The 24,801-nt window shown below is 40.8% G+C and overlaps 1 protein-coding gene and 1 pseudogene across 1 annotated transcript in view; one reads left to right on the forward strand and one right to left on the reverse strand.

Moving 5' to 3' along the window:
* Nucleotides 1–24,801, reverse strand: part of Rsf1 (remodeling and spacing factor 1) — a 120,359-nt gene that overhangs the window by 26,677 nt on the left and 68,881 nt on the right. Inside the window, exons 5-6 of the mRNA XM_028877454.2 lie at nucleotides 16,543–16,697; nucleotides 1,442–3,201 (exon numbers count right to left, since the gene is read on the reverse strand). Of these exons, the coding sequence (XP_028733287.1) occupies nucleotides 1,442–3,201; nucleotides 16,543–16,697 (1,915 nt within the window). The remainder of the gene's footprint in view (nucleotides 1–1,441; nucleotides 3,202–16,542; nucleotides 16,698–24,801) is intronic.
* Nucleotides 22,682–23,272, forward strand: LOC114698673 (annotated as a pseudogene).

Raw genomic sequence — 24,801 nt, forward strand, 5'->3', positions numbered from 1 at the left:
CCATGCTATGGGCCTCTAGGAAAGAACGAATTCATTCAAAAACAAAAGGTTTTTCAGGGAGCAAAGAATGACTGATAGTGAACAGTAATCATCATGACATGTCCATTTAAATGAAAAAGTAACAGTCCCGTGGACTAAAGACTTTGCTTAAAATTAGGAAGGTCCCAGAAAAGGAATTTCCGGATTAAAATGGGGAAAATAGGTACTCTGGTAAACTGGGAATGGGGTGGGACACTATTAGGGCTTCTGGAGGGCAATGTGACAATAACTATCCATTTTATAATACACATGCCCCTTGACCCAGTAATTCCAATTCTAGGAGTCTATTCTAAAGAAATACTCACTTATGTCCAAAAGGATCTTCAATGCAGCATTGCCTGTAATAGTGAAAAATGGGAAACAACCTAAATGTCAATTAATAAGGGAGTAATTAAATAAACTGAGGTATATCCACACTATGAAATACTATGTGGCCACTAGTAAATAAAAGTAGACTGTAACTTCTCACATAAGAAGAGACATCACTGTTAAGTGAAACAAATAGGTGTGATCCAATTATTGAAAAAATTTTATGAATACATGTTCATAAACATACACATGAATGCTTGGAAAAGGAATGAAACATTGTATATCCCGAACTGCTAATAGTGGATGTGGGGAGTTTAATTTCAGCACTCTACAGGCTCATTATCAGCTGAATAGCTTATAGAATATATCCCTAGAACTGCTTGCAATAGAAAAAGAAGTCTAAAAGAAACATTGTATGTCTGAATTTTAGTGTGTGAGTATAACTATTGAAAGGCAAGGTTTATTATTAGTTGTCTTTGAGTGGCCATTTCAACACAAAGCAATAAACAATTAGATCTAAATTAGTTTTCTAATTAAAACTGAGAACACAAGGCTTTCGAGATAGCTCAGTAAAATGTCTGCCACACAAGCACTAAGACCTGAATTTGGATGACCAGAACCCACATAAAAATGCCAGCTCTGGCAGTGTGTATCTGTAACCCTGGGGGTTGGGAATAGAGATAGGTGGACTTTTGAAGCTCACTGTCTAGCCTAGCTGAACCCTTGAGCCTCAAGCTGTCTCACAAAGGGGGAGAGAGATGAAGGAGCCACCCAATGTTCACACACACACACACACACACACACACACACACACACACACACACACACACACACACACGAACACATACATGTATCACATACATACACATGCAAAAACAAATATTTAATTGAAAACTTAGTGGCCAGTGGGATGGCTCAGTAGGTAAAGGAGCTTGCTGCCAAGCTTGATGACCTAAAATTTGACCCCTGTGGTCCACATGAAGAAGGACAGAAGATACTTCCAAGTTGTTCTCTGACCCCCACACGCACACATCAAACAGGCTGGTAATGTCATTTTACATTTTCTACACTGAGAACTCGGTGCAAGTTTTACCTTGCTCACTTTAGAATTTGTATCCTTCTCTGTTTTTTTCAAGTGTTCCTTCTTGTCTGTTCTCTGCAAAGCTGCTGGTTCTTCCTCCACTCCATCTTCTCCTTCCCCTCTTTTTTTCTCAGCTTTCTGGTCTCTGATCTCAGCTACTTTTGCTGTGGGTCTGGATATTCTCGGAGACCTTCTTAAAGTCCGGCCCACACTGGTTTTCTCTTCTTCCTTCCCCACCTTCTCTTCCTTGCTCTCAGAGTCTACAATTTGTGGGGGACAATCCGGCTTCTTCTTCCGACTAGATATCCGAATTGTCAACTTGATGCCTTCCTTCTGCCTTTCGGAGGTGATCTCTGTGTTTTCTGAAGCGGTGCTGTCTCCTTCAGGAACTAACTTATATTTGAATTTGCTCTTCGGCATGGAGCTCTTTGTCTCAGAAGTGTCCTCCATGCCAGAGGCCTGGACCTTGTCTGCACTGGCCATTTCTACCTTCATGGTCTCAGAATCCTTTTCTAGAATTCCTGGGCTTGCATTTTCAAGGGACTGGCCTTCACTTGAACCTCTACTGAGACATTCTACACCTTTTTTTTCTGAGGCCAGTTTCTCCTTGGGGCCAGTCATCTCGGGTGGGAGGGCAGCTTCAGCCACTTCACAAGGATCTGGCTTTTCTGATTCTACAGGACTCCTTACAACTTCCTCGGGTATTGGACTCAATCTTTCCTTCTCACCAACAGTCTTTTTGGCCTTTTCCACCTTTTCCAGGCATTCTATGCTTGGTGGGTGGTTCTCACTCTTACTTTTGGAGGCCTTCTCTTCAGCTTTCGCAGTGCAGGATTCCATGACAGACAAAGCAGGTTTTAAAGAGAGATCTGTTGCTATCTCCAAAGGCTCAAGAGGCATTTCCGTGTTTGGAGGCCCAGAGTCCTCTCCTCTTCCTCTCTGACTGTGCCTCTCTGAGGCAGATAAAGAGCTATCTAGAGCCTTTCCCAGGGGGGCTTCTTTCTCAAGGTCACTTATCATCTTTGTGCTTGCTATGACAGAATTGAAAGCCTCAGCCCCATCTCCCTCCGTGAGAGTATTCCCTTCCTTAGAGGGGATGGCAGAGCCGTCTTCCTTTGTATCACAAAGCTGGGTTTCCATCTGTTCTGTCTTACAATTTGGCGTGACCTTGTCATCGCTAACTTCTCCATTCACTAGTTGCTTCCCTTCGTGACTCAAAGCACTGATGGTGGAGACCCGTTTACAAGTCTCTTCCTCTTGTTTTATTTCATCTTTCAAAAACTCTTTTGTTGGAGTAGTTGACTTGCACAAAGGTCTGTCAAAATCATCACTCAACTTAATTTCACGTTTTTTTAGTGGTATCTTGGCTTGCTGGTCATTTTTAAGCTTCTCTGTTTCCTCAGAAGATTTCTCTGTGATGTCTTGAGAAGATCTGATGTTGCCACCAAATTCCACTCGCTCGGCCTCCTGTGCACCCAGTCTCTCGGAGCTACCTTTGAGATCTTTGGAGTCCACTCTGCATTCTTTTGTTTCTACTTTAATGGGTTTGACATTTTCCTTGAAGGAATCACTTTCCTCTCTGATAATCTTTTTTTCCTCAGTTTCTGGCAAAGGTTTTTCTAGCTTTACAATGACAGGCAGTTTCTTAAGCTCCTTTTCATCTTCTTTTTCAGTTTTCACAGCTGTCTCTTCTAGAACATTAGCCACAGAACGCTTCATGGGATCCACTGGCCGCTCATCACCTTTTGTCCTTCCATTTTCCTTCGAGTGCTCTAAAACCAGAAAAGAAGTTTAGATGAACAGAAGATTTTAGGTTAAAAAAACAAACAAAAACTTAGAAATACAGTATTTATTTCAATTTCAATCTGAAGTTTTTTTGTAACTAGATATTTTGATTAAAAAAAAAACTGACAATAAAGAAAACAAAAAAATTGTGAGTCCCAATTTCTAGATATTAAAATGTAGACTCAGGCTTCAGCTTTCCCAATTGAACATCAGTGTTTGTGATGGAATGCAAATATTTATACAGTTCACAGTATTTATTCCAACTCAAGGGCTGTCTCAAAAATATGAAATAGAAATGCTTCATAAAACAGTCCCAAAGGTCAAATTTTTTTAATAAAGTGAGAAATGTTCTTGTATACGAATCACTGAGTATTTCAGGTCACCAAGGTAACATGAGCACAGTAGCGGGAAAATGAAAAGCAACAAAGAAAAATACCCAGAAGCCTAATAACCACAGGCAATCACTGCTAATGGTTTCAGGACAGACGAGCCATCTGTCAGTCAGTCAGTCAGTCAGTCTGTCTGTCTGTCTGTCTATCTCTAATTGTGCATATTTTCTACAAGGTGGAGCCATGTGGTCTGGATTTTTTTCACTGAAACATTAGCACTTTGCTGCTGATGGTCTGTCTGCTGGGGACAGAACTCAGGACATTGGGCAAGTCAGGCCAGTAGCCTACTGCTGTCTTTATCTCTAATTGTAAAACGTCTGAATATCTGCAACTATCAGCCAGGATTACGTGTATATATCATGTACACTTATTATACAAGTACAGTAGTGTACAGGAGGTCTACAGGAGTGGCAGAGGCAAGCTTCCAATGTTGGCTAATATAATTACCAGAGTATTGGCAAAATTTTAAATCTTTCCAGCCCAATTACAATCCATTCTACTAAGTTTTAACTCTGTATTTCTCTATAAAGAATGATTTCCTCTGTTTATTACATATTGCTATATGTTTTGTTTTTTGGTTTTTTGAGACAGGGTTTCTCTGTGTAGTTTTGGTGCCTGTCCTGGATCTTGCTCTGTAGACGAGGCTGGCCTCGAACTCACAGAGATCCGCCTGCCTCTGCCTCCCGAGTGCTGGGATTAAAGGCATGTGCCACCACTGCCCGGCTTGCTATATGTATGTTTTTAACAGCACTTACTACTCAGAATCCTAATTATTTATTCACATATTTATTTGTTCAAATAGTCTAAGAATTACTGTTCTGAGGAAGAATCAGATTATTTACCTATAGTACACTCAAAACCCCTGCTGATCTAATTGAATAAACTGTAATGGCAATAAATTGTAGCCTAAATGTAAAACAAACAAACAAAAATTAACAACTTAAAAAATACTTATTTCTTCTTATTTTTAATCATGTTTATGTGTGTGCACCGTTCACACGGAGGACCAAAGGCACCAAACTCCTTACAGCCATAGTTAGGAGCTGCCCGACCTAGATGCTGGGAATGAAATTCAGGTCTGCTGCAAAAGCAGCGCCTGCTCTTAATCCCGAGGCTCCTCTTGTGGCCCCATCAATGCCTTGTTAAAAGTCTCTGTGCACAAGTAAGAAAGTGAGTCACATAAGGTTTGACAGATTTAACAGAGGATATGCTACAGTGTGCCAAAGAGCTACTCAGTATACTTACTTAAGAGAACATTTAAAATACCAGATAAAACTAAAGCTATTAAAACATATGGGACTACAGCTATACACCAACAATTCAGAGTGGTTCAAATGTTCACAATGCTGGGATAGCTCAGTTGGCAGCATGCACAGAGCCGTGGGTTCGAGCGCCAGCACCACATACATCAGGGAGTGGTGGCCCATGACTGTAATCCAAGCACAGGATCACAAGTACAAGATTATCCTCAAGTATATAGTGAAGTCAAGGTCAGTATGGGCTACAAGAGACTGTCTCAAAGGAAAACCGAACTATCCAATTTATCACACAAAGTGAAATTCAGTAATAGCTTCCTTAGCTCTCTGTAGTGAAAGGCACATACATGTACATGAAGCTGTTCTGACAGAATACACAAGTCCAACTACTCAGTATCAAACACTTCTGTTCTACACCTAGAACTACCTTCTTGAACAAAGAAACAAATTGGAAAATGGTTAGCATAGAAGTACAAAAATAAGACAAAACTCTTTACCACATAATTCCAATAAATAAAAGCAACAGTAACCATGCCTAAGATAAAGATCAGAAAGAACTAGATCATAATAGGAGCAGTGATTTTTTATTTTATTTTATTTTTTGGTCATGGGGTAATCACTGATACTTAATTTATTTCGTTATTATTATTAATTATTACTATCTTGCTTTATTGTTAATATTTTGCTTTATCTTCAGGTTTTCTTTTATTTTTTCTAAAGATTTATTTATTTATTATGTACACAGAAGAGGGCACTAGATCTCATTACAGATGTTGTGAGCCACCATGTGGGTGCTGGGAATTGAACTCAGGACCTCTGGAAGAGCAGTCAGTGCTCTTAACCTCTGAGCCATCTCTCCAGCCCCTCAGGTTTTCTATAGTAAATGTATAATATCCTTTGCAATCAAGTACATTAGAAGGAATTCAATTTAAGATGACCAACTGGTTTGTTCAGGATCAAGGGGTTTCCTTTGATATAATGTTATCAGCACTAAACCCAGACAACCCCCTTTACACAAACCAAGACACCATCCCCATTAATACTGTAATTAAACTATAACAATTAGCCCCACACTGCTACTACATTAACTTGGAAGTCTCTCGTTTTATATATCAACTGAATAAAGTATATTGAACATTTTTCAAGATGGACAATTGGGGCTTAAAAATCAAATTCCAAGAGAGCAATACAAATTGGATCTGTTCAAAAGCATCCCTCCAGATCTAGTTAGTATTCATGTATTTAGTTAAGTTTGCATTCTAGTCAACACATACTCAGAATTAATAGCAAACAGGTACATTGCATCTGCTATGAGAAGATTTCTGTACTGGAGACTACTGGGAAGGTGAGATACTCAGCAGGTAAAAGCACTTAATGTAAGTCTTATGACCTTGTTTCAAACCCCAAAACCCAACCCAAGTTGTCCTCTGACCTCCACACCTGCACAGTAGCACATGCACAAATACTAAGTAAATGTAACCACAAAATGTACAAACAAAGAGGGGGCGGGGCGGTGGTGGCGCACGCCCTTAATCCCAGTACTCGGGAGGCAGAGGCAGGTGGATCTCTGTGAGTTTAAAGCCAGCCTGGTCTACAGAGCTAGAGTTGCAGGCCAGCCAGAGCTACACAGAGAAACCCTGTCTCAAAGAACCAAAAACAAAAACAAAAACAAAGAAGGAATAGTGAACACTGGAGCGATGGTTCATAGTTAGGAGAATCGGCTGCTCTTCCAGAAAAGTGGCGTTCGACTTCCAACATCCACACAGCAGACTACAACAAGCATCTATAATTCCAGTTTCAGGAGATCCAAAGCCCTCTTCAGCCTCTTCAGGTACCAAGCATGCAGGCAGCACACAGAGAGACATACATGTAAAACATGAACACACACAAAATTAAAATTTTCTAAATTAAAAATAAAAACTGGGGCCAGTAGTAGGAAATGGAGGCATAAAAAAATGTAAAAGGAGGTCTCACCAAGATGGCTCAGTAGTAGAGGTGCTTATCACTACACTTGATGACCTAAGCTTGATCCTTGGAACCCACACAAAGGCTGAAGGATGAAACTGACTCCTACACACACACACACACACACACACACACACACACACACACACACACACACACCCGAATGTTGAAAACCAATTTTAAGGAACAAACTGATATTATCTTGCATATGGTCACCAGCTCTCTCTGAGGCTCTGAAACTGCCTCGTAACTTTACTATTTTCTCTGGCAAAGCTTCAATCTTCTTCCCCACGCTTACGTCTACAATCTCTGTCGTGCCCACATTTCAGATGATCCCACCTTCAATCTCACAAGAACAGAAGCCAGGAGGCAGTAGTGCTCCCTCTCCTCACCAGACATAAACCTGCTGCCTCTTCCCAAACACAGAAGCCCGTTTCTAGCCAGATTCTACCGCCCCGCGTCAGACCTCAGCTCCCGCAGTTTACTCAGTTTTAAACAGTGTCTCCAGCTCACTTGTGTTAATGAGATCTCACTGGTGCGGTTCTAGGATAAAGAGATGAAGAAGAGAAATGAGAACTGTTGGCAGACCCTCTGGGGAGAATTAACAATAAAGCTCATCAAGGCCATCTCATCTTATTCAGAGTCTTAATAAGCTTACAGTAAACACTGCCTAGACTGCATTTCTCCCAACCCCAATCTTCCTGTGTCTACGCCTTCAAGCCACACTGTCATAAACTAAACTCTACTAAACTCTTGGTGTGTAAAAGCTCCTGAAAAATGCTACTTAGTAAAATTTACCACAGGTGGTGGTGGCGGCAGATGCTGCGCACACCTTTAATCAAAGCAGTCCCAGTACTTGGGAGGCAGAGGCAGGTGGATTTCTCTGTGTTTGAAGCCAGCCTGCTGTACAAACCGAGTTCCAGGATAGCCAGGACAGATACACAGAGAAACCCTGTCTCGAAAAACAAAATAAAACAAAAAAAGTACAAATGAACTAACAGCTGGGTGTAGTGGTCCACATCTATGGTCACTGCTACTTAAGATGCTGAGCAAAGGACCACTTGAGCCCAGGAGTTCAGAACCAGCCTGGGAAGCATTCTGAGACCCAGGCTCAAACAACAACAAACAAACACGTTGTTTTGAGATAGTTTCACTATGTAGTCTAGGATGGCCTAGAACTCACTATATAGAACAGGCTACTGTAAAACTCACAATGAACCCCCCACTTCAGCTTTCCAAGTGCTGGGATTATCAATGTAGACCACTCTGCCTAGGTTCAAACACTTACAGATTTATAAACTAAGTATAACAGGTGGCAGTCCAGATTGGTTTGTCTGCCTAGTCTGCTATGAGTCCCCTCATGTATTTATGTGGACTTACTCCTATGTTAAGGTCTTGCAATCCAAGCATTACTTGGTTATCTCATTTCTACTGTAAAAATGATGATCTAAAGTCAGGCATAGTGGTGCAGGCCTAAAAAATACCAGCTATTTGAGAGGATGAGGCAGGAGGATTGCAAGCTTAAGGTTAGCCTGGACAAGTCAGCAAACTTCTATTAAAAAAATAAAGTAAAAATATGGGCTGAAGGTGTAGTAGTTTGGTAGCACAGTGATAGCTCAACCTATGTGAGTCTTTAGGTTCAGTTTCCAATAATATACACACACAGAGCTGGGGCAGACTTGTAAACACTACTTGGGAAACTGAGGCAGAAGGATAGTAAGTTCAAGGTCAATTTAGTGGTAGAATGCTCAATCAGCATGAAAGAGGCCATGTCTTCTATTCCCAGTACCAAAAAAAAAAAAAAAAAAAAATAAACAAACCCAAAACAACAACAACAAAAAAACCCAAAACTAAACAACCAAACAAACAAACAAAAAAACAAGAAGAAAAAGAAAAAGAACCATCTCAAGCTGGGATGTAACTTAGGGGTATAGTGTATGCCTAGAATGTGTTCCTGAAGCCCTTGCTTTGGTCCTTAGCACCAGCCAACACCCACAAATCACATATTCCCACAAAAAACTATACATGAATGTTTACAGCTGCATTATTCATAGAACTATAAAATACAAATGACTCATATATCCAGGTGATTAATGGACAAACAAAATGTACTACATATATAAGGGGCAGTATTCATCCTTCAAAAGGACATATTGATCAAGCACACATGGGAGAAATGTGAAAACATATTAAGTGAAAGAACTCAAACAAAGAGATAACATAATACTTATTTCATTTATATGATATGTCCTAAAGAGACAAATCTATACAGAGAAACTACATAACCAGTTCCAGAGGCTAAGAGGAGAGATAGTGAACAGCCACTAAATGATTACAGTTTCTTTTTTTTTTTTCTCCATGAAACAAGAGTTTTCCTGGCTGTCCTGGAACTCCCTCTGTAGACCAGGCTGGCCTGGTACTCACAGAGATCGGCCTGCCTCTGCCTCCGGAGTACTGGTATTAAAGGTGTGAGCCACCACTGCCCTGACTTTTTTTCCCAATTATACTTTCTTTGAAGGTTGAGGGAAATGTTCTAGATTTAGATCATGGTTATGGTTTCCTATATCTGAATATAGAGAAAAACAAAAAACTAGTAACTGTAAACCTTTAAAATGTAAGTTTATTTTAGCCTTTTAAAACCAAACACTGTACAGATTAAAGATATTTATAGACTAAATCAGATCTGAAAACTGCCAGCCTACAGGTTCATTTTGTACTACAGACCCTCAAATAACATTTCCTTATCAGCTTACATGTGGGCAGAAGTATATGACATAAAAATGAAGAAAAGTCCTTTCCAATTAGTAAAAGTAAAGCTATACTAAAGGCTAGTTAAGTTCACCTCAACTTCCTCTTTTACAGGAGTTTCTTTTTCATTTTTTGTGCCTTCCAAATTAGAACACAGTATATAACGGGAGTAAAATGGGCATTAAATGTTACTGTGTTCTTTATAAACACACACCCTCCCGGTAGTATACCTCCTAAAAACATAGAGTGAACTCTCAACAACCTTAATAGGACCAGAACACTCAGTTGAATGTCAACCACTGTTTGGATTTAAAATCCAACCATTGGCAGCTCTAAGCATGTGCTGTGAATGACTCGAATACATGTGGCATAAAATACCAAGTAGTCTAGACAACAGAGGAAGGAGTCACAAGGGTTTACTGCAGAGTAAAAGCAAGCCTTCCACAGCAGATGGAGGGGACAGCACCTGAGGGTGGGACCTGCACGATGAAGCCGAGGACAGGAAAAGGCACGGGGAAAGTCAAGACCCGAGGAATCGGACCACGTGAGGCAACAGTGGGAGACAACTGGAGAGGTAGGGTGGGGCTGGCTGGGAGCTCATGGGTAGCTTCTGCTAAATGCAACTCTAATTTACCTAAGTATTCATTTGCTGGTGAATTGTCAAGGCTGTTTTCTGTCACTTTCAGATTTGTGTACAAGTTTATAGTAATGTGCTTCTCCTCAGCACCCACTACACAGGAATGATGGAATCATCTTGCCGAGGCTAAGTCTAAAGGATGGCCATTCGATCATAGATCTACTGGAGACAAGAATGGCTTCACAATTCCCTCCAGTGCTGACCTGCCACCTCTTCCTTTGTGCCTCATTTCTAAACTGCAACTACACTTTGAAAATTTGGTCACGTTCTCTCCTAGGACTGCACTGCATCACACTGCTGAAGGCTGTTCACATTTTCTACCAAGTCCACCAGCAACCTCTGCTGACAACCAAGAGGGATAAAGTGACCAAGAAGTACATTTCTTTAATCTCACCCTGGGACAGAGCATGGTCACCACATCTGAGAGGAGAGCGTAAGAGGTAAGGTTCTGAAGGAAGGATGCGCTACCTCGTAAGTTACACAAAAGCACAGCAGCATCGGCAGGCATGGAAGGGCTGGGAGAGATGGCTCAGTCGGCAAAGTCCTCAAGCATGAGGTCTTGAGTTCCATCTCCAGCAGCCGTGGGGAACCTGTCACATCTGCCGTTAGCCCAGAGCTGGAGGGCCAGACACGAGAGAGTCACTGGTGCTTGCTGGTCAGCCATTCCAGCTGAATCGGAGGGCTCCAGGTTCAATGAAAAAACGAAGTTTAAAAATTAAGTGGAGAGCCGGGCGGTGGTGGCGCACGCCTTTAGTCCCAGCACTCGGGAGGCAGAGCCCGGCGGATCTCTGTGAGTTTGAGGCCAGCCTGGGCTACCAAGTGAGTCCCAGGAAAGGCGCAAAGCTACACAGAGAAACCTTGTCTCGAAAAAAACCAAAAAAAAAAAAAAAAAAAAAAAATTAAGTGGAGAAACAACGCTGACCTCTGGATGGACGGACGGACACACACGGACACAGACAAGGACGGACACGGACGGAGACAGACAGACAGACACACACACACACACACACACACACACACACACACACACACACACAGTCTCAGCTAGAATACTGAGTTAGCCAATAACAGACTATGTAACCTAAGGAAAGCTACTTAAACAGTCTTTGTCTTATTTCTCTGATCTAGAAAAATGAAGTAATTATACCTAGTAGGCCCCCCTTATCTATGGCTTCAGTTACCCATTCAAGTACAATCCTAAAGGAGAAAAGGAGGTACAGAGGAGTGGGGGTGAGCAAGTGAGCAAGTGACGGACTATATTCATATAACTTACTACAGCATACTGGTCAAGGGCTCTATCTTATTGTTTCTTATCTCTTTACTGTACATAACTTATAAATTAAAATTGACCTGGATGGTAAAACTGCAATATATGTAAGCTGCATCATTATCTAGTTTCTGATATCCACTTGGGTTCCTGAAAACTTACAGCATTGTTTATCTAATAAAGTTTATGCTTCAAACTATGCAATTTAGTATTACACAAATCCTTTTAGAACATAAAAGGCTCAAGTTAATGGCACACAATTTAGTTATTTTATCCACTACAGTGTAAGTTTCATAAAAACAACTATATATCAGTGTGCTTTGTTTACTGAACCTCCTTGCAAGAAATTATGATTCATACATAGAAGATGCCCAATATTTATAAAATGAGCAAATAGGAAACATTTTCTTGGGAGTACCCCTGAGTCCAAGAGTTAAGAGTAGGTTGGATAATACAGTGAGAGACCTCATTTCAGAAAAGGAAAAAAAAACAACTTAAACATTGTGATGTCAGAATAAGAGCCACAGAACAGTCCTCTTGACTTTGTGTTCGTTTTTTTTTTTTTTTTTTTTTCAGTGTGTGAGGCTGAATCTAGAGCCACTTGTGAGCTCGGTAGGCACTCACCACTGAGCTCCACTCAGGGTGCCATGAAAGAGGAGAGAATAGTACCCCAATATCCTGCTCCTCCTCTGCTCCCTCCACAGAAGTCCTCTATCACAAACCATTTCCTCTTTACCAGGAAGCACACCACCAGCATTTGCTCAGAGGTGTTTATGGAACAGCAATATGAAAAAGCCTTGGCACACCTGTTTTGAAGTAAGGAGAAAACCCCTTCTGCAAGCCTTGCTCCTCCCCATACAGACCTCCCTGCCTTGCTCCCCATACAGACCTCTCTGCCTTGTTCCTCCCCATACAGACCTCCCTGCCTTGCTCCTCCTTATACAGACCTCTGTATACAGACATGTGGAGAGGCATCACACAGGTTCTTTGCAAAAAGCATGAACAGTTACCGCCAATCTATTCCCCATCAATGTCCTCAAGTGGACAGTAGCGCACAGAAGTTTAGGAAGCACTTTTGTAGATCACTTTTTCTCCTCTCCTCTGAGGCTCCACAGAGGAATTTTTGAATTATATATTTGGAAGAGTTTTACTTTACTGAGGAAGGGTCAGCAAGGGCTTGGTGGGGGAAGAGTGTTTGTGGACACAGCACACATTCACTTGTGCATGTACACACCGACACAATAATAAAATAAATATAAAAAAACTTTACTAAAAGAATACTTTGTTTTGACTTTTAAACTACACAATGAATTGTCCATCAAAATCAATGTCAACAGGCCAAGCAAGATGGCTCAGCAGGTTAAAAAAACCATTTGCTATGCAGGTCTAATGACCTGAGTTCAAAACCCCAAAACTTGGGTAAAGGTAGAGTACCAACTCCTCAAAGCTGTCCTTTGACCTCCACACTGGCAATGTAGCAGCCATGTCCTTCCCAAGACTAATAATTTAAAAAATTTTATTTTTTAATATTGTGTGTGTGTACGCAGAGAAGGGGAGTGAAGGATGTGTGTGCATGTGAGTACAGGTGCTGGCAGATGCCAGAGGCATTAGATACCCTGAAGTTGGGTGACTGTGAGCTGACTACCATGGGTGCTAGCAATCTATCATAGGTCCTCTGGAAGAGCAGTAAGTGCTCTTAATCACTGAGCCATCTCGACAGCCCCAGAACTATTTAACCATAAGGAAATGCTAGAAAATCAAATTAAAAAACAAAACAAAACATTATTTTATGTGTCTGAGTGTTTTGCCTGCATGTATGTGAGTGTACCACAAACATGTTTCATGTCTAGGCCAGAAGAGGGCATCAGATCCACTGGAACTAGAATACAGATAATTATGAGCCACCATGTAAGTGTTGGGGATCAAACCTGGGTCCTCTGCAAGAGTATCAAGTGCTCTTAACTGTTGATCAAACACTCTAGCCACATAAATAAAGAAATTAAAAAAAAAATCAAATTTAAGTCTTCTAATCCCTGTTAACTGCCACTTAAACTTCTATTTTGCAGCTGGGTGTTGTGGCACACACCTTTAATCCTAGCATTCAGGAGGCAAAGACAGGTAGATCTCTTTGAGAGGCCACTCTGGTCCCAGAGCAAATTCCAGGAAGCCAGAGCTACACAGAGAAAACAAACAAACAATTTTGTTCCCACCCATATTCTTTGTGGCATTTACTTTTTATTTATTTATTTTTTATGTGTATGGGTGTTTTGTCTGCATATATATTTGTGCACCATGTGTCCTCAGAGGTCAGAAGAGCGCACTACATATCCTGGAAGATATGTCCAGAAGAGCAACCAGTGCTCTTAACCACTGAGTTAATTTTCCAATCCCTTTATTTTATTTATATTGATATAATTTTTTTTCTTTTTGAGACAAGGGTCAATATGTAGCCCTGGCTGGCCTCAACCCCACCTGCCTCTGCCTCCCATGCTGGGTGCTAGGATTAAAAGTGTGTGCCACAAAGGCCCAACCCCTTTGATTTTCCTACTGTGGGTGGAAATAAATATGTTGAATGAATGACCAAATGGACAACCAAATGAACAAATAGCAGTAGGTTTTATGCCAGAACTAATCCTTAAGAGCAAGCTGTTAAACAAAAATAAAACCAAAAGAGAAAAAAATAACAAACCCTTCTAGAATACAAGGGTATACTTTAAAACTATTACGCCTTACCAAAGCAGCCCAAATATTTGTTATATGTGAAAAGGTAGCTTACTAGTAAAACCACCACCAGTACTTCAAATCATATGAACAATGGTCAAAGGAGCATGGTATTTAGGATTTAACTACGAAAATGTTTAATGTGTGGAAATATCATTTCACTATAAGGAGGCTTAATTATCTGTTTTCAAGTAATGTTTCATACACTGTGTTGTTTTATGGATAGTTACTCTAAAGCATCAAAGTAAAGAAAGAATATATTGTAAAAGACAAAATAAACACATGAAAGGGCATGTAAATTCCTTCCCATCATTAAAAATAAAAAGTATAACTAAAGTTGGGCGGTGGTGGTGGTGGTGGTGCATGCTTTTAATCCCAGCACTGGGGAGGCAGAGGCAGGTGGATCTCTGAGTTTGAGGCCAGCCTGGTCTACAGAACAAGTCCTAGGACAGCCAGGACTGATACACAGAGAAACCTTATCTTGAAAAAACTAAACAAACAAACAAACAAACAAAGTATAAATATGTAAACACACATATATGCACACACACTCACACTCACACAGACATAATAAATAAAACTAAAGATGTCAACTTAGCTGGGAAGATAGCTCAGTTCAGAAAGTGTCTGTGGTGCAAATCCAAGTTTGCTCTCCAGAACCAACATTAAAAAACAAAACAATAAACCTGATGTGGCCGTTTATGTCTGTAACTCGAGTGCTAGTCCTGGGGCTCATTCGCCAGGTGGTGTAGCCTAACCAGGGACTTCCAGGACCTACTATAACAGACTTTCTCAAGAAACCAAGGTGAACAGCTCCTGAGGAATAAAACCTGAGTTGATCTGTGGCCTCTACATACATGTACACAGACATGCACTAGTACCATGAATGTGCATTAGAATTAGTTGATTTCTTTTTTACAAGTCAGTACTTTGTTTTTTCCTTTAAAAAGGTAGAGATTTCATTTGCTGGGATAGAAAATTAGTAAACTCAATGAAAATAGGTTTAGTAACTATAACTGTCATAGACAACAAAAGTGAACAATGCACTCTAGTTTAAAAAATGGACAGTCCAGGCATGAAGACATAAGCCCAGCTCCTTTGTCTGAGGCAGGAGGATTACCTGACCCCAGAAACTCAAGACCAGTCTGAGCAACACACTGGAACACCTAACTCACAATAAGAACATAAAACAACAAAAGAATTTAATAAATACATTTCCAAAGACACATAAACAGTCAATAAGCATTTGAAAAGATGCTGAGCACCATTAGTCATTAGAGACTAATATCTAGAACAAGAGAGTACTTTATATAAATTAAGATGAATTACTTAAAAAAAAAAAAAAAAAGCTGGGTGTGATAGCACATGCCTTTAATCCCAGCACTGGGGAGGCAGAAGCAGGTGGATCTCTGTGAATTTGAGGCTAGCCTGGTCTACAGATTGAGTTCCAGGACAGCCAGGGTTGCACAGAGAAACCCTGTCTCAAGAAAAAAGGTAAAAAAAGAAACAGTATGGTAAGGCCTCCAAGAATTAAGCAGTATTATCATAAGATTTAGTAATTTCACTCGTCGTGTAGCATAAGTATAAACTCAAAGTAGTATCTGTATTGGTATGTTCACAGCAGGATTATTCACAACAGCCTTCGGGAGGAAGTAACTCCAATGCTCACTGATGGATACACAGAATGTGGTGCCTACACAGTGAACTGTTACTCATTCTTAGAGAAAGGAAACCATCACACATATACTAATATGGACACCTGAAGACAGTATGCTAAGTGATTCTTCTGACAGGAGGTGCCCAGTAATCAAATTCATAAAGACAGAATTCTTAGGGCTACAGATGGAGAAAACAGGAACTTCATGTTTAACATGTTCAGACATTTAGTCGGGGAGGACTACAATGTAAATAAATGTCTGATCTGAATGCCCCAGACACCTATAAACCTAAAAATGCTTATAATTGCCAAGTCTCTGATAAATCTTTCCGCAGCCCATCAACAAGTTCAATGAGCGTCTCAGCGTTCTGTTAGTGCTTTGGTCTGGTTCGGGCTGGCCCAGCCCTCAGCACATCCTGCCTCGGCCCCCCAAGTGCGGGAGCACAGGGAAGGTCACCACACCCGCCAAGGTTCTCCGAGGAGTAAGACTCTGCAGTAACGATCTGAACATGTTCAATGTCCCAAAGAGCAAACCTTTTCCTCTTTTTTTTTCCTTTGAAATAAAGTCTTTTACAGGAAGGCTCTCAACTGAAAAAATGAGGTAAAAATTCAGGATTATAGAGTTGAGTAGAGGGGCAGAAAATAGAAGAGATTATAAAACAAAGCAAAAGAAAACACACAAAAAAACCTTGTTTAGCTGTTTCTTCCTCTTTTTTAGTCTCCTCATCCTCTAGAGTGGGACTTTCCCGGGAAGAGTCTTCCTGTTGGCTAGAGTTTTTCACTAGGACAGGATCAATTTGTGCTTTCAGGAGTGCAACAGTCTCAGCCAACTCGGTTCGATTTCTAAACAGGGGAAAAAATAAGACAGCATAAAAATCTTTCTGAGTCTAGTGAACTCTGAGAACAGCACCTACTGGAAATTAAAATAAGGGGAACAACACAATGATGAACATCAAAAGTCTGGGAGCAGTCTAACAACAACCCCCAACTCTAAACCTAAGTATTCTGGAAAGAACATACATTAAAATGTCCTGTCCATCAAACAGAAATGTTATTTTCCTTACTGAATAGAACAGCAGCACACAACACTGGAAGGAAACAAAGGTAGGTACAACATTAAACAAGTCAAAGGTGAACCCTTTTAAAGTATTTTATAATCTTACGGAGATCAGTGTAAACCTTGCTTGTGGCTCTTTTAACTCTTTAAATTTCTGTGTGTGGTATGTTGGGTATTTTCCGTAACCACTTTCCATGCTTTATTTATTTGTTTGTTTGTTTGTTTGTCTGTTTTTTTTTTTTTTTTTTTTTTTTTTTGAGACAGGGTTTCTCTGTGTAGCTTTGGAGCCTGTCCTGGAACTTGCTCTGTAGACCACGCTGGCTTAAAACTCAGAGATCTGCCTGCCTCTGCTTCCTGAGTGCTGGAATAAAGGCATGCGCCACTACCGCCCAGCCCCATGCTATCTTTTTTTTAAAGTAGGTCCAAGTATCCACCTATCCCCACCCCCACACTACTGGTGGGGTTACAGATACTTGCCACTGTGCCAGCTTCTGCATGGGTGCTGGGAATCTGAACTCCAGTCCTCACACTTGGGCAGGAAGCACTCATCCACTCAGCCATTTCCCAGACTCTGTATTGTATATACCCTATAGATGCAATCTGTAGATAACTACACAACACTTTCAATAATTTATTGTATGAAATAAAGATAGTGTGCATTGTGCCAACAAGAAGCAAAGATATTGCTATCTCTACCAACCATGTGGGCAATCTACAGTTGTTAGGAATCAACATACTTGTCTGAGTTTATATGCTACCAATACATTACTACTTTCTTATGCTTGTTCACATGTAAATAATTGGAATATCATCACTCCAGTGATACGATGTGTTCAGGGAAACCAGGCAGCAGAGGAGGGTTCCAGAATGCCACTATCAGCTGTTCAACAGCAACCACTGGGAGGTTTTCAATCTCTACCTGTGGTGCTGGTCGGTCTATGACCTACAGGCTACTGCAGAGCTGGAAGGATGGCTCGGCAACTGAAGACTAGGCTCACAACCAAAAAAAGGCAAAAGCTATTGTACAGTTTGTTCCAACTTGAACATATTTTGAGTCAGGGTCCTAATGTATAGCTCACATTGATCTCAATCTCTTAATCCTTCTTAGTGGCCCAAATGTTAGCATGTGTTGTCATATATAGCTGGGTTTTCGTTGTTTAAGGTGACAAGAAAAATCTCAAGCAATTGAGGGATCTAGAAATGAATCCCTTCCTTAGTGATGAGATATTCTGGTGTATGGTTGTTGAAATGCTCCCACAGATCTCCAAGTATTGGGACCTAACTGACAGTTGGTGGGCATTTGGTTACGATCTAATAACTGAGTTAGTTTTTTCTTAAACTACTACTACAGTGGCAATATTGGGGGATATTGGGAAGCAGGTAGCGCTTATTTCAAGGCCTTTTCTCTGGATGCTCACACCACCATGATGATCTTTTACCCCAGGCCCAGACACAGTAGGACTGACTAGGAAGGAATGTAGGTAACCTCTGAAAACATGAGCTAAAGCAATTCCTCCCTTTGTTATGTCTCATGACAAAAGACCTACAAGTTTCCCAAGTCCTGGTGAGATATCTCATTGAGTAATGTGCTTGCCTTATAAGCATAAGGACCTGAGTTCAGTTCCATCAATGACAGTAAGCTCAGGGATGGTGCTGCATACTTGTTTGTATCCTTAGAGCCGGAGAGGCACAGACAGGCTTGCTGGTCAGAGAACCTAGTTCCAGGCTCCTGAGAAATCCTTTTAAGAAGTAAACAGGCAGCACCTGAGGACCAACACCTGCGGCTACTGAATTCTGCCCTTATATGCAAACATACTCATTAAGCACACACCAACACAGATTCACACATGTAAGCCCCTGCAATGTGTATAATGACATTGTTTTTGCAGTTATTAATATCACCTTATTCACATCCATTGTCAGAATCATGATGTTTACCATCATTCTGACTATTTCATCATGGGTCAATGAATGGATGAATAACTGAAATTTCAGTATCGATGTTTAAAAAGTGGATATCCATTTCTTCCAGCTTCTTTAAGAGCCTTACATTGGTGTTTTGTTTTTTTTTTCCCCTCCCATGTGTAAAAAAGAAATCTTTGATGGAGAGGAGTTGTAGAAGGGTCAGTGGTTAAGACCACTGGCTGCTCTCCCAGGACCTGGGTTAGATTCCCAACACCTACATGATCTACATGATGGCTCACAACTGTACGTAACTCTAGTTTCAGGGAATCTGATGCCTCCTTTTGGTTTCTATGAGCACTAGGCATGAATATGATACAAAAACATATATGCAGGCAAAACACATCACATACATAAAATAATTTTTAAAAATTTAAAGGCATTTTCCTTGATATGCAGAATCCTCAATGATCATTACCACTACTACCTATAGTTGGAAGGCAGAAATTGTACCAAGCAGGTACAATTGTGTCTTTAATTGCTGTGTTCCAAGCGCTGGGAATAGCACAGAGATCACTGGTTATACAGAGACTCCTTCCCTCTGCTACTTCTTGGAAACAGAGTCTCAAGTATCCAGGCTGTTCTGACACTCTATGAAGCCCAGGATGACCCCAAACTTCTGATCTCCCTGCCTCTTATCTCTAAAGGGTTAGAATTACAGGCATGGCTTACCATGCCTTGAATTTAAGAAACTCCTTTTGGCCAGGCGGTGGTGGTGCACGCTTTTAATCCCAGCACTTGGGAGGCAGAGGCAAGTAGATCTCTGTGAGTTCGAGGCTAGCCTGGTCTACAGAGTGAGTTCCAGGGCAGCCAGAGAGAAATCCTGTCTCAAAAAAAACAAAAAAGAAAGAAAGAAAGGAGGGAAGGAGGGAGGAGAGAAGAGAAGAAACTCCTTTTGGAAACTTTCCACACCCATGGTTCTGTTAGCTGCTATTAATGTGTTTTTTTAAGTGTCTATTCTTTTTTTTTTTAAATAATTTATTTTTATTTTATGTGCATTGGTGTTTTGTCTGCATGTATGTCTGTGTGAGGGTCCTCTGGAACTGGAGTTACAGACAGTTGTGAGCTGCCATGTGGGTGCTGGGAATTGAACCCAGGTCCTCTGGAAGAGCAGTCAGTGCTCTTAACCGCTGAGCCATCTCTCCGGCCCCAAGTGTTTATTCTTAAACTAAGGGTGAAACAATGAGGTTACATTTAGAGTACAGTACATGACAGGAATGGTGGTTTTGTAGGGACTGGAATGAGCACAATCATTGTCAATGAATAATCACCACCCAGTCCGGGTTTGCATGTTAAGTATGAACTACTGTGAAGAAAACTATTTTCAAACAAATGAGAAGAGGTGTCTTTAGTAGTCCTTGCTTCTTTGCTAGCATAAGAGAAGACTGAACTCACAGCAGGAAGTTCATGAACTCAGCAGCCTATCACTGCTGGTTTACACTCTATGCATGTGCATGTGCAACAGAAGCTCAGACTACCCAGCAGGGAGCTTTTTCCTGCTAAAATCATCATCAGCAATGCATGGACAAGTCCACCAAGAAACTCCGATACCTCATGATGAGATCTTTAGTCAATTCAAATCTCCAGACGTTAATTCTTAGTTTTTCCTTACATGTCTGTCAACAGCCCATTAATTCCTCACCAGCCCCCCAGCTTTCCCTCAGTCAAGACAGATCTTTACTTAGTTACTGAGCAGCACAGCATTACGGGGCAGGTGGTCACGACAAGTGATGGATCCCTCTTCCTGTACATGAGCAAGACCATCATTTGAAGTGTTACGCATCATTTTTCTGCTTTCTATTAACTTCTCTTCATTACTTATTGACACAGTACTTTGACAGTTCATCCTTGTACTCTGCCAGACACACTCATTCCAACACCAGTTTTCAGAAAGGCTGTACACTAATGTCCAGCTTCTCTAGCAACTTAATCCTTCTGTGCCATAGACAAACAAATATTCCTGTTGCTCACAGGTTATCTGGGGCCTTTTTGATTCAACAATATTTTAGATTCCAAAGCAAAAATTAAAAACCAGTGAGTAAGGCTGGTAGATCTTAGCTTTGTAGAGTAGCACATGCAACCTGTCACTGGTGCATCTGGACTGCACAAATGGTATGTTTTCCTCTCTGTGGGTATTACTGTGCTGGACAAGGTGAAGACGAGAGCTCTGAGCCGAAGAGGACTAAGAGGGTGGCTGTTCCCTCCTTGAGGATGCTGAATAAACTGTATGTTGAATGCCTGTGTTTTTTGATAGCACCAATCACACAAGATCAGTGGTGGAATTTTGCACTCAAAAGTACCATTTGTATTAACTTGTACTGGTTCTGATTTTGGATTATTTTCCATACTAGATTTTATACACATACAAGAAATGAAAGACCAAATTTTCTTTAGTATATCAAATTGGTCTCCCTGGGAAAGAAAAAAATTACCACTAGTGGAAATCGATGAGGTATTAAAAAAGTGTGGAGATACATGTATTCATACCCATAATAAGAGCATAAATAATAAACTAAAGAGTATGTTTTACTATCTTCTTTTTTTTGGGGGGTCTTTTTGAGACAAGTTTTGTCTGTGTAGTCCTGGCTGTCCTAGAACTCAAGAGATTCACCCTTTAATCCCTCTGCCTCCTGTAGAGCTGGGATTAAAGGCTTGTGCCACCACCACACAGCAGGAATATAAAACTTAACTGTCCATCAGAATTTCAGATTAGATGCCCTTTCAGAGTCTTATTTGCTAATGTATCAATTTTATAGAAAAATAAGATTCAACTACTTGTAAATAACATATTTTTCATGAAGATCTGATTTCTCATTCATTACACCGGTTGGTATTTTAGCAAAATTATATATACACTGTTTTACTCCTTTACCTCTGCCCACGTTCTGTTTTCTAGAGCCATGCCGGGTTCTCAGAAGTATACTGTAGAAGTTAATCACTGAACATCGGTAACACTGAAAAGATCCATTTAAATATTTATGCTGCCAGGCGGTGGGGGCGCATGCCTTTAATGCCAGCACTCGGAAGGCAGAGCCAGGCGGATCTTTGTGAGGCCAGCCTGGTCTACAGAGCGAGTTCCAGGACAAGCACCAAAACTACATGGAGAAACCCTGTCCAAAAAACCAAAAATAAATAAATACATACATACATACTTATGCTACTCTGAGTAGCAAAGGAAATATACCGAAAAAAAAAAAAGGAAAAACTCCCTAAAAGCTTTTAACCTGATTAATGTATTTTAAAAACAAGCCTAAAGCCGGGCGTGGTGGCGCACGCCTTTAATCCCAGCACTCTGGAGGCAGAGCCAGGCGGATCTCTGTGAGTTCGAGGCCAGCCTGGGCTACCAAGTGAGTTCCAGGAAAGGCGCAAGGCTACACAGAGAAACCCTGTCTCAAAAAAAAAAAAAAAAAAAAAAAAAACAAGCCTAATCCACACACATTAGAGTATAAAAACAGAAAACTACCTACACCTAGGTATTTCCTAGATTGTGTTTTAAAATAATAATAATAATAATAATAATAATAATAATAATAATAATAAAATATATACTACATTTAAAGTAGTCAAAAGCCAGGCGGTGGTGGTGGTGGTGGTGGTGGTACACACCTTTAATCCCAGCACTCCGGAGGCAGAGCCAGGAGGATCTCTTTCAAGGCCAGCCTAGGTTACAGAGTGAGTTCCAGAACAGGTTCCAAAGCTACACAGAGAAACCCTGTCTCAAAAAACTGATGGAGGAGGGAGGGAGGGAGAGAGAGAGAAATAGAGTGGTCAGAGAGAATATGTATTGTCTCTATGTACATGTATATCGCACACAAAATTTAACTGGATTAAAATTTTTTCTGGTCGGCCTGTGCGGCTCTTCCTTTCCGATCCGCCATCCGTGGTGGAACCGCCGCCGACATGCAGATTTTCGTGAAGACCCTCACGGGGAAAACCATCACGCTCGAGGTTGAACCCTCGGACACGATAGAAAATGTAAAGGCCAAGATCCAGGATAAGGAAGGAATTCCTCCTGATCAGCAGAGGCTGATCTTCGCTGGTAAGCAGCTGGAAGATGGTTGTACTTTGACTACAATATTCAAAAGGATTCCACCCTTCCTTCATCTTGTGTTGAGAGTTCGTGGTGGTGCTAAGAAGAGGAAGAAGTCTTACACCACTCCCAAGAAGAATAAGCATAAGAGGAAGAAGGTTAAGTTGGCTGTACTAAAGTACTAAAAGGTGGATGAAAACGGCAAAATTAGCCGTCTTCGTCGAGTGTCCTCCTGATGAGTGTGGCGCTGGAGTTTTCATGGCTAGCCACTTGGACAGACAGTACTGTGGCAAGTGTTGTCTGATTTACTGCTTCAACAACCCAGAAGACAAGCAGTTGTGTATGGATAAATAAAAAGACAGGAACTGAAAAAAAATTTTATTTCTTTTAGATTTATTTTTTTATGTATAAGTCTTTTGCCTATATGTATGTATTTGCCCTTGGAGGCCAGAAGAGGGTGCTGTATCTGCTGGAACTGGAGTTAGATGTTTGTGAGACACCATGATGGTTGGTGTGTAGGGAATTGAATCCAGATTCTCTGTAGGCACAAGGAGTGCTCTTAACCACTGAGCTATCACTCCAACCATAATAACTAGATTTTTTTTTTTTTTTTTTTGAGACAGGGTCTCTCCCTGTAGCCCTGGCTGTTCTTGAACTCAGGGATCCACCTGCCTCTGCCTCAAGTGCTGGGCTAGTAACTTTAGTTATTATTATTTATATTATTATTTAGTTATTATCAGTCAGCTAATAACTGTATCTTTAAGAGTAGACTATAGACCCTAACAACAACCTGGATATTTTTCCTTCCCTCCTCCCTTTTTTCTCAAAACTCTTCCTTCAAGCATCTAATAGCTATATCCCTCCAAAATATCATATTCTCTTAGGACATACGATGACTGTACTTCTGTTCTCCTAGTCTAGAAGAGGTTTCACATGATTAATCAATTACAATGTGTTTGTGTATAAGTATGTTTGGGTATGTGTGTCTATGTACACGTGTGGAAACCAGAAGACTTTGTCAGGTGCCTTGATCTATCACTCTCTAGTTTATTCCTTGAAATATGGTCCTAGACAGCTATACAGAGAGCCTGTCTCCAAACAAACAAACACACAAAAACCCTCATACACATAAAAATAAAAACACATCCTTAAAAAAATACTTGTAGGCCGGGCGGTAGTGGCGCACGCCTTAATCCCAGCACTCGGAGCAGAGCAGCGATCTCTGTGAGTTCGAGCCAGCTGGCTACAAAGCGAGTTCCAGGAAAGACGCAAAACTACACAGAGAAACCCTGTCTCGAAAAACCAAAAAAAAAAAAAATTGTAGAAGGAAATCTGTTGGGAGTTAAGTTTGTCATGCTGACTATAATATCTATAGGTTATAGTAAATATCCCTGAAGAGTGTGTGTGAGAGTGTGTGTGTGTGTGTGTGTGTGTGTGTGTGTGTGAGAGAGAGAGAGAGAGAGAGAGAGAGAGAGAGAGAGAGAGAGAGAGAGAGAGAGATCCTAAACTAGAGATCTTGTAAGATTATACATGTATACTATCATGCTCAGACTAAATTGTTCTGTTTTAATAAAGACAAAGACAGTAGCTTCAGAATAATGTAGCTATGAAGAGAATGCAAAATGATCAAGTTCTAGAAGTTCTAGATTCATTTTAGGGCAGACAACTCTTCCATTTTGGAGAAATGGGACACACTGTCTTCACTACTATCTTATGTAATAACCTGTCTGTCATGTTCCCAGTTGTTCAAGAGTGTGAATCAGTGGTAAGAGATAAACCTCCAGGAACAACACCACCAGAAGGCCAATGGTAACAAAACACACAAACTGGAAGAAACCTACCTGCAAAATAACTTTTTACAGCTGGCTCTTTCTTTTTTTTTTTTGGTTTTTCGAGAC

The sequence above is a fragment of the Peromyscus leucopus genome, chromosome 1 (assembly GCF_004664715.2).
Source record: "Peromyscus leucopus breed LL Stock chromosome 1, UCI_PerLeu_2.1, whole genome shotgun sequence".
Classification (NCBI taxonomy): domain Eukaryota; kingdom Metazoa; phylum Chordata; class Mammalia; order Rodentia; family Cricetidae; genus Peromyscus; species Peromyscus leucopus.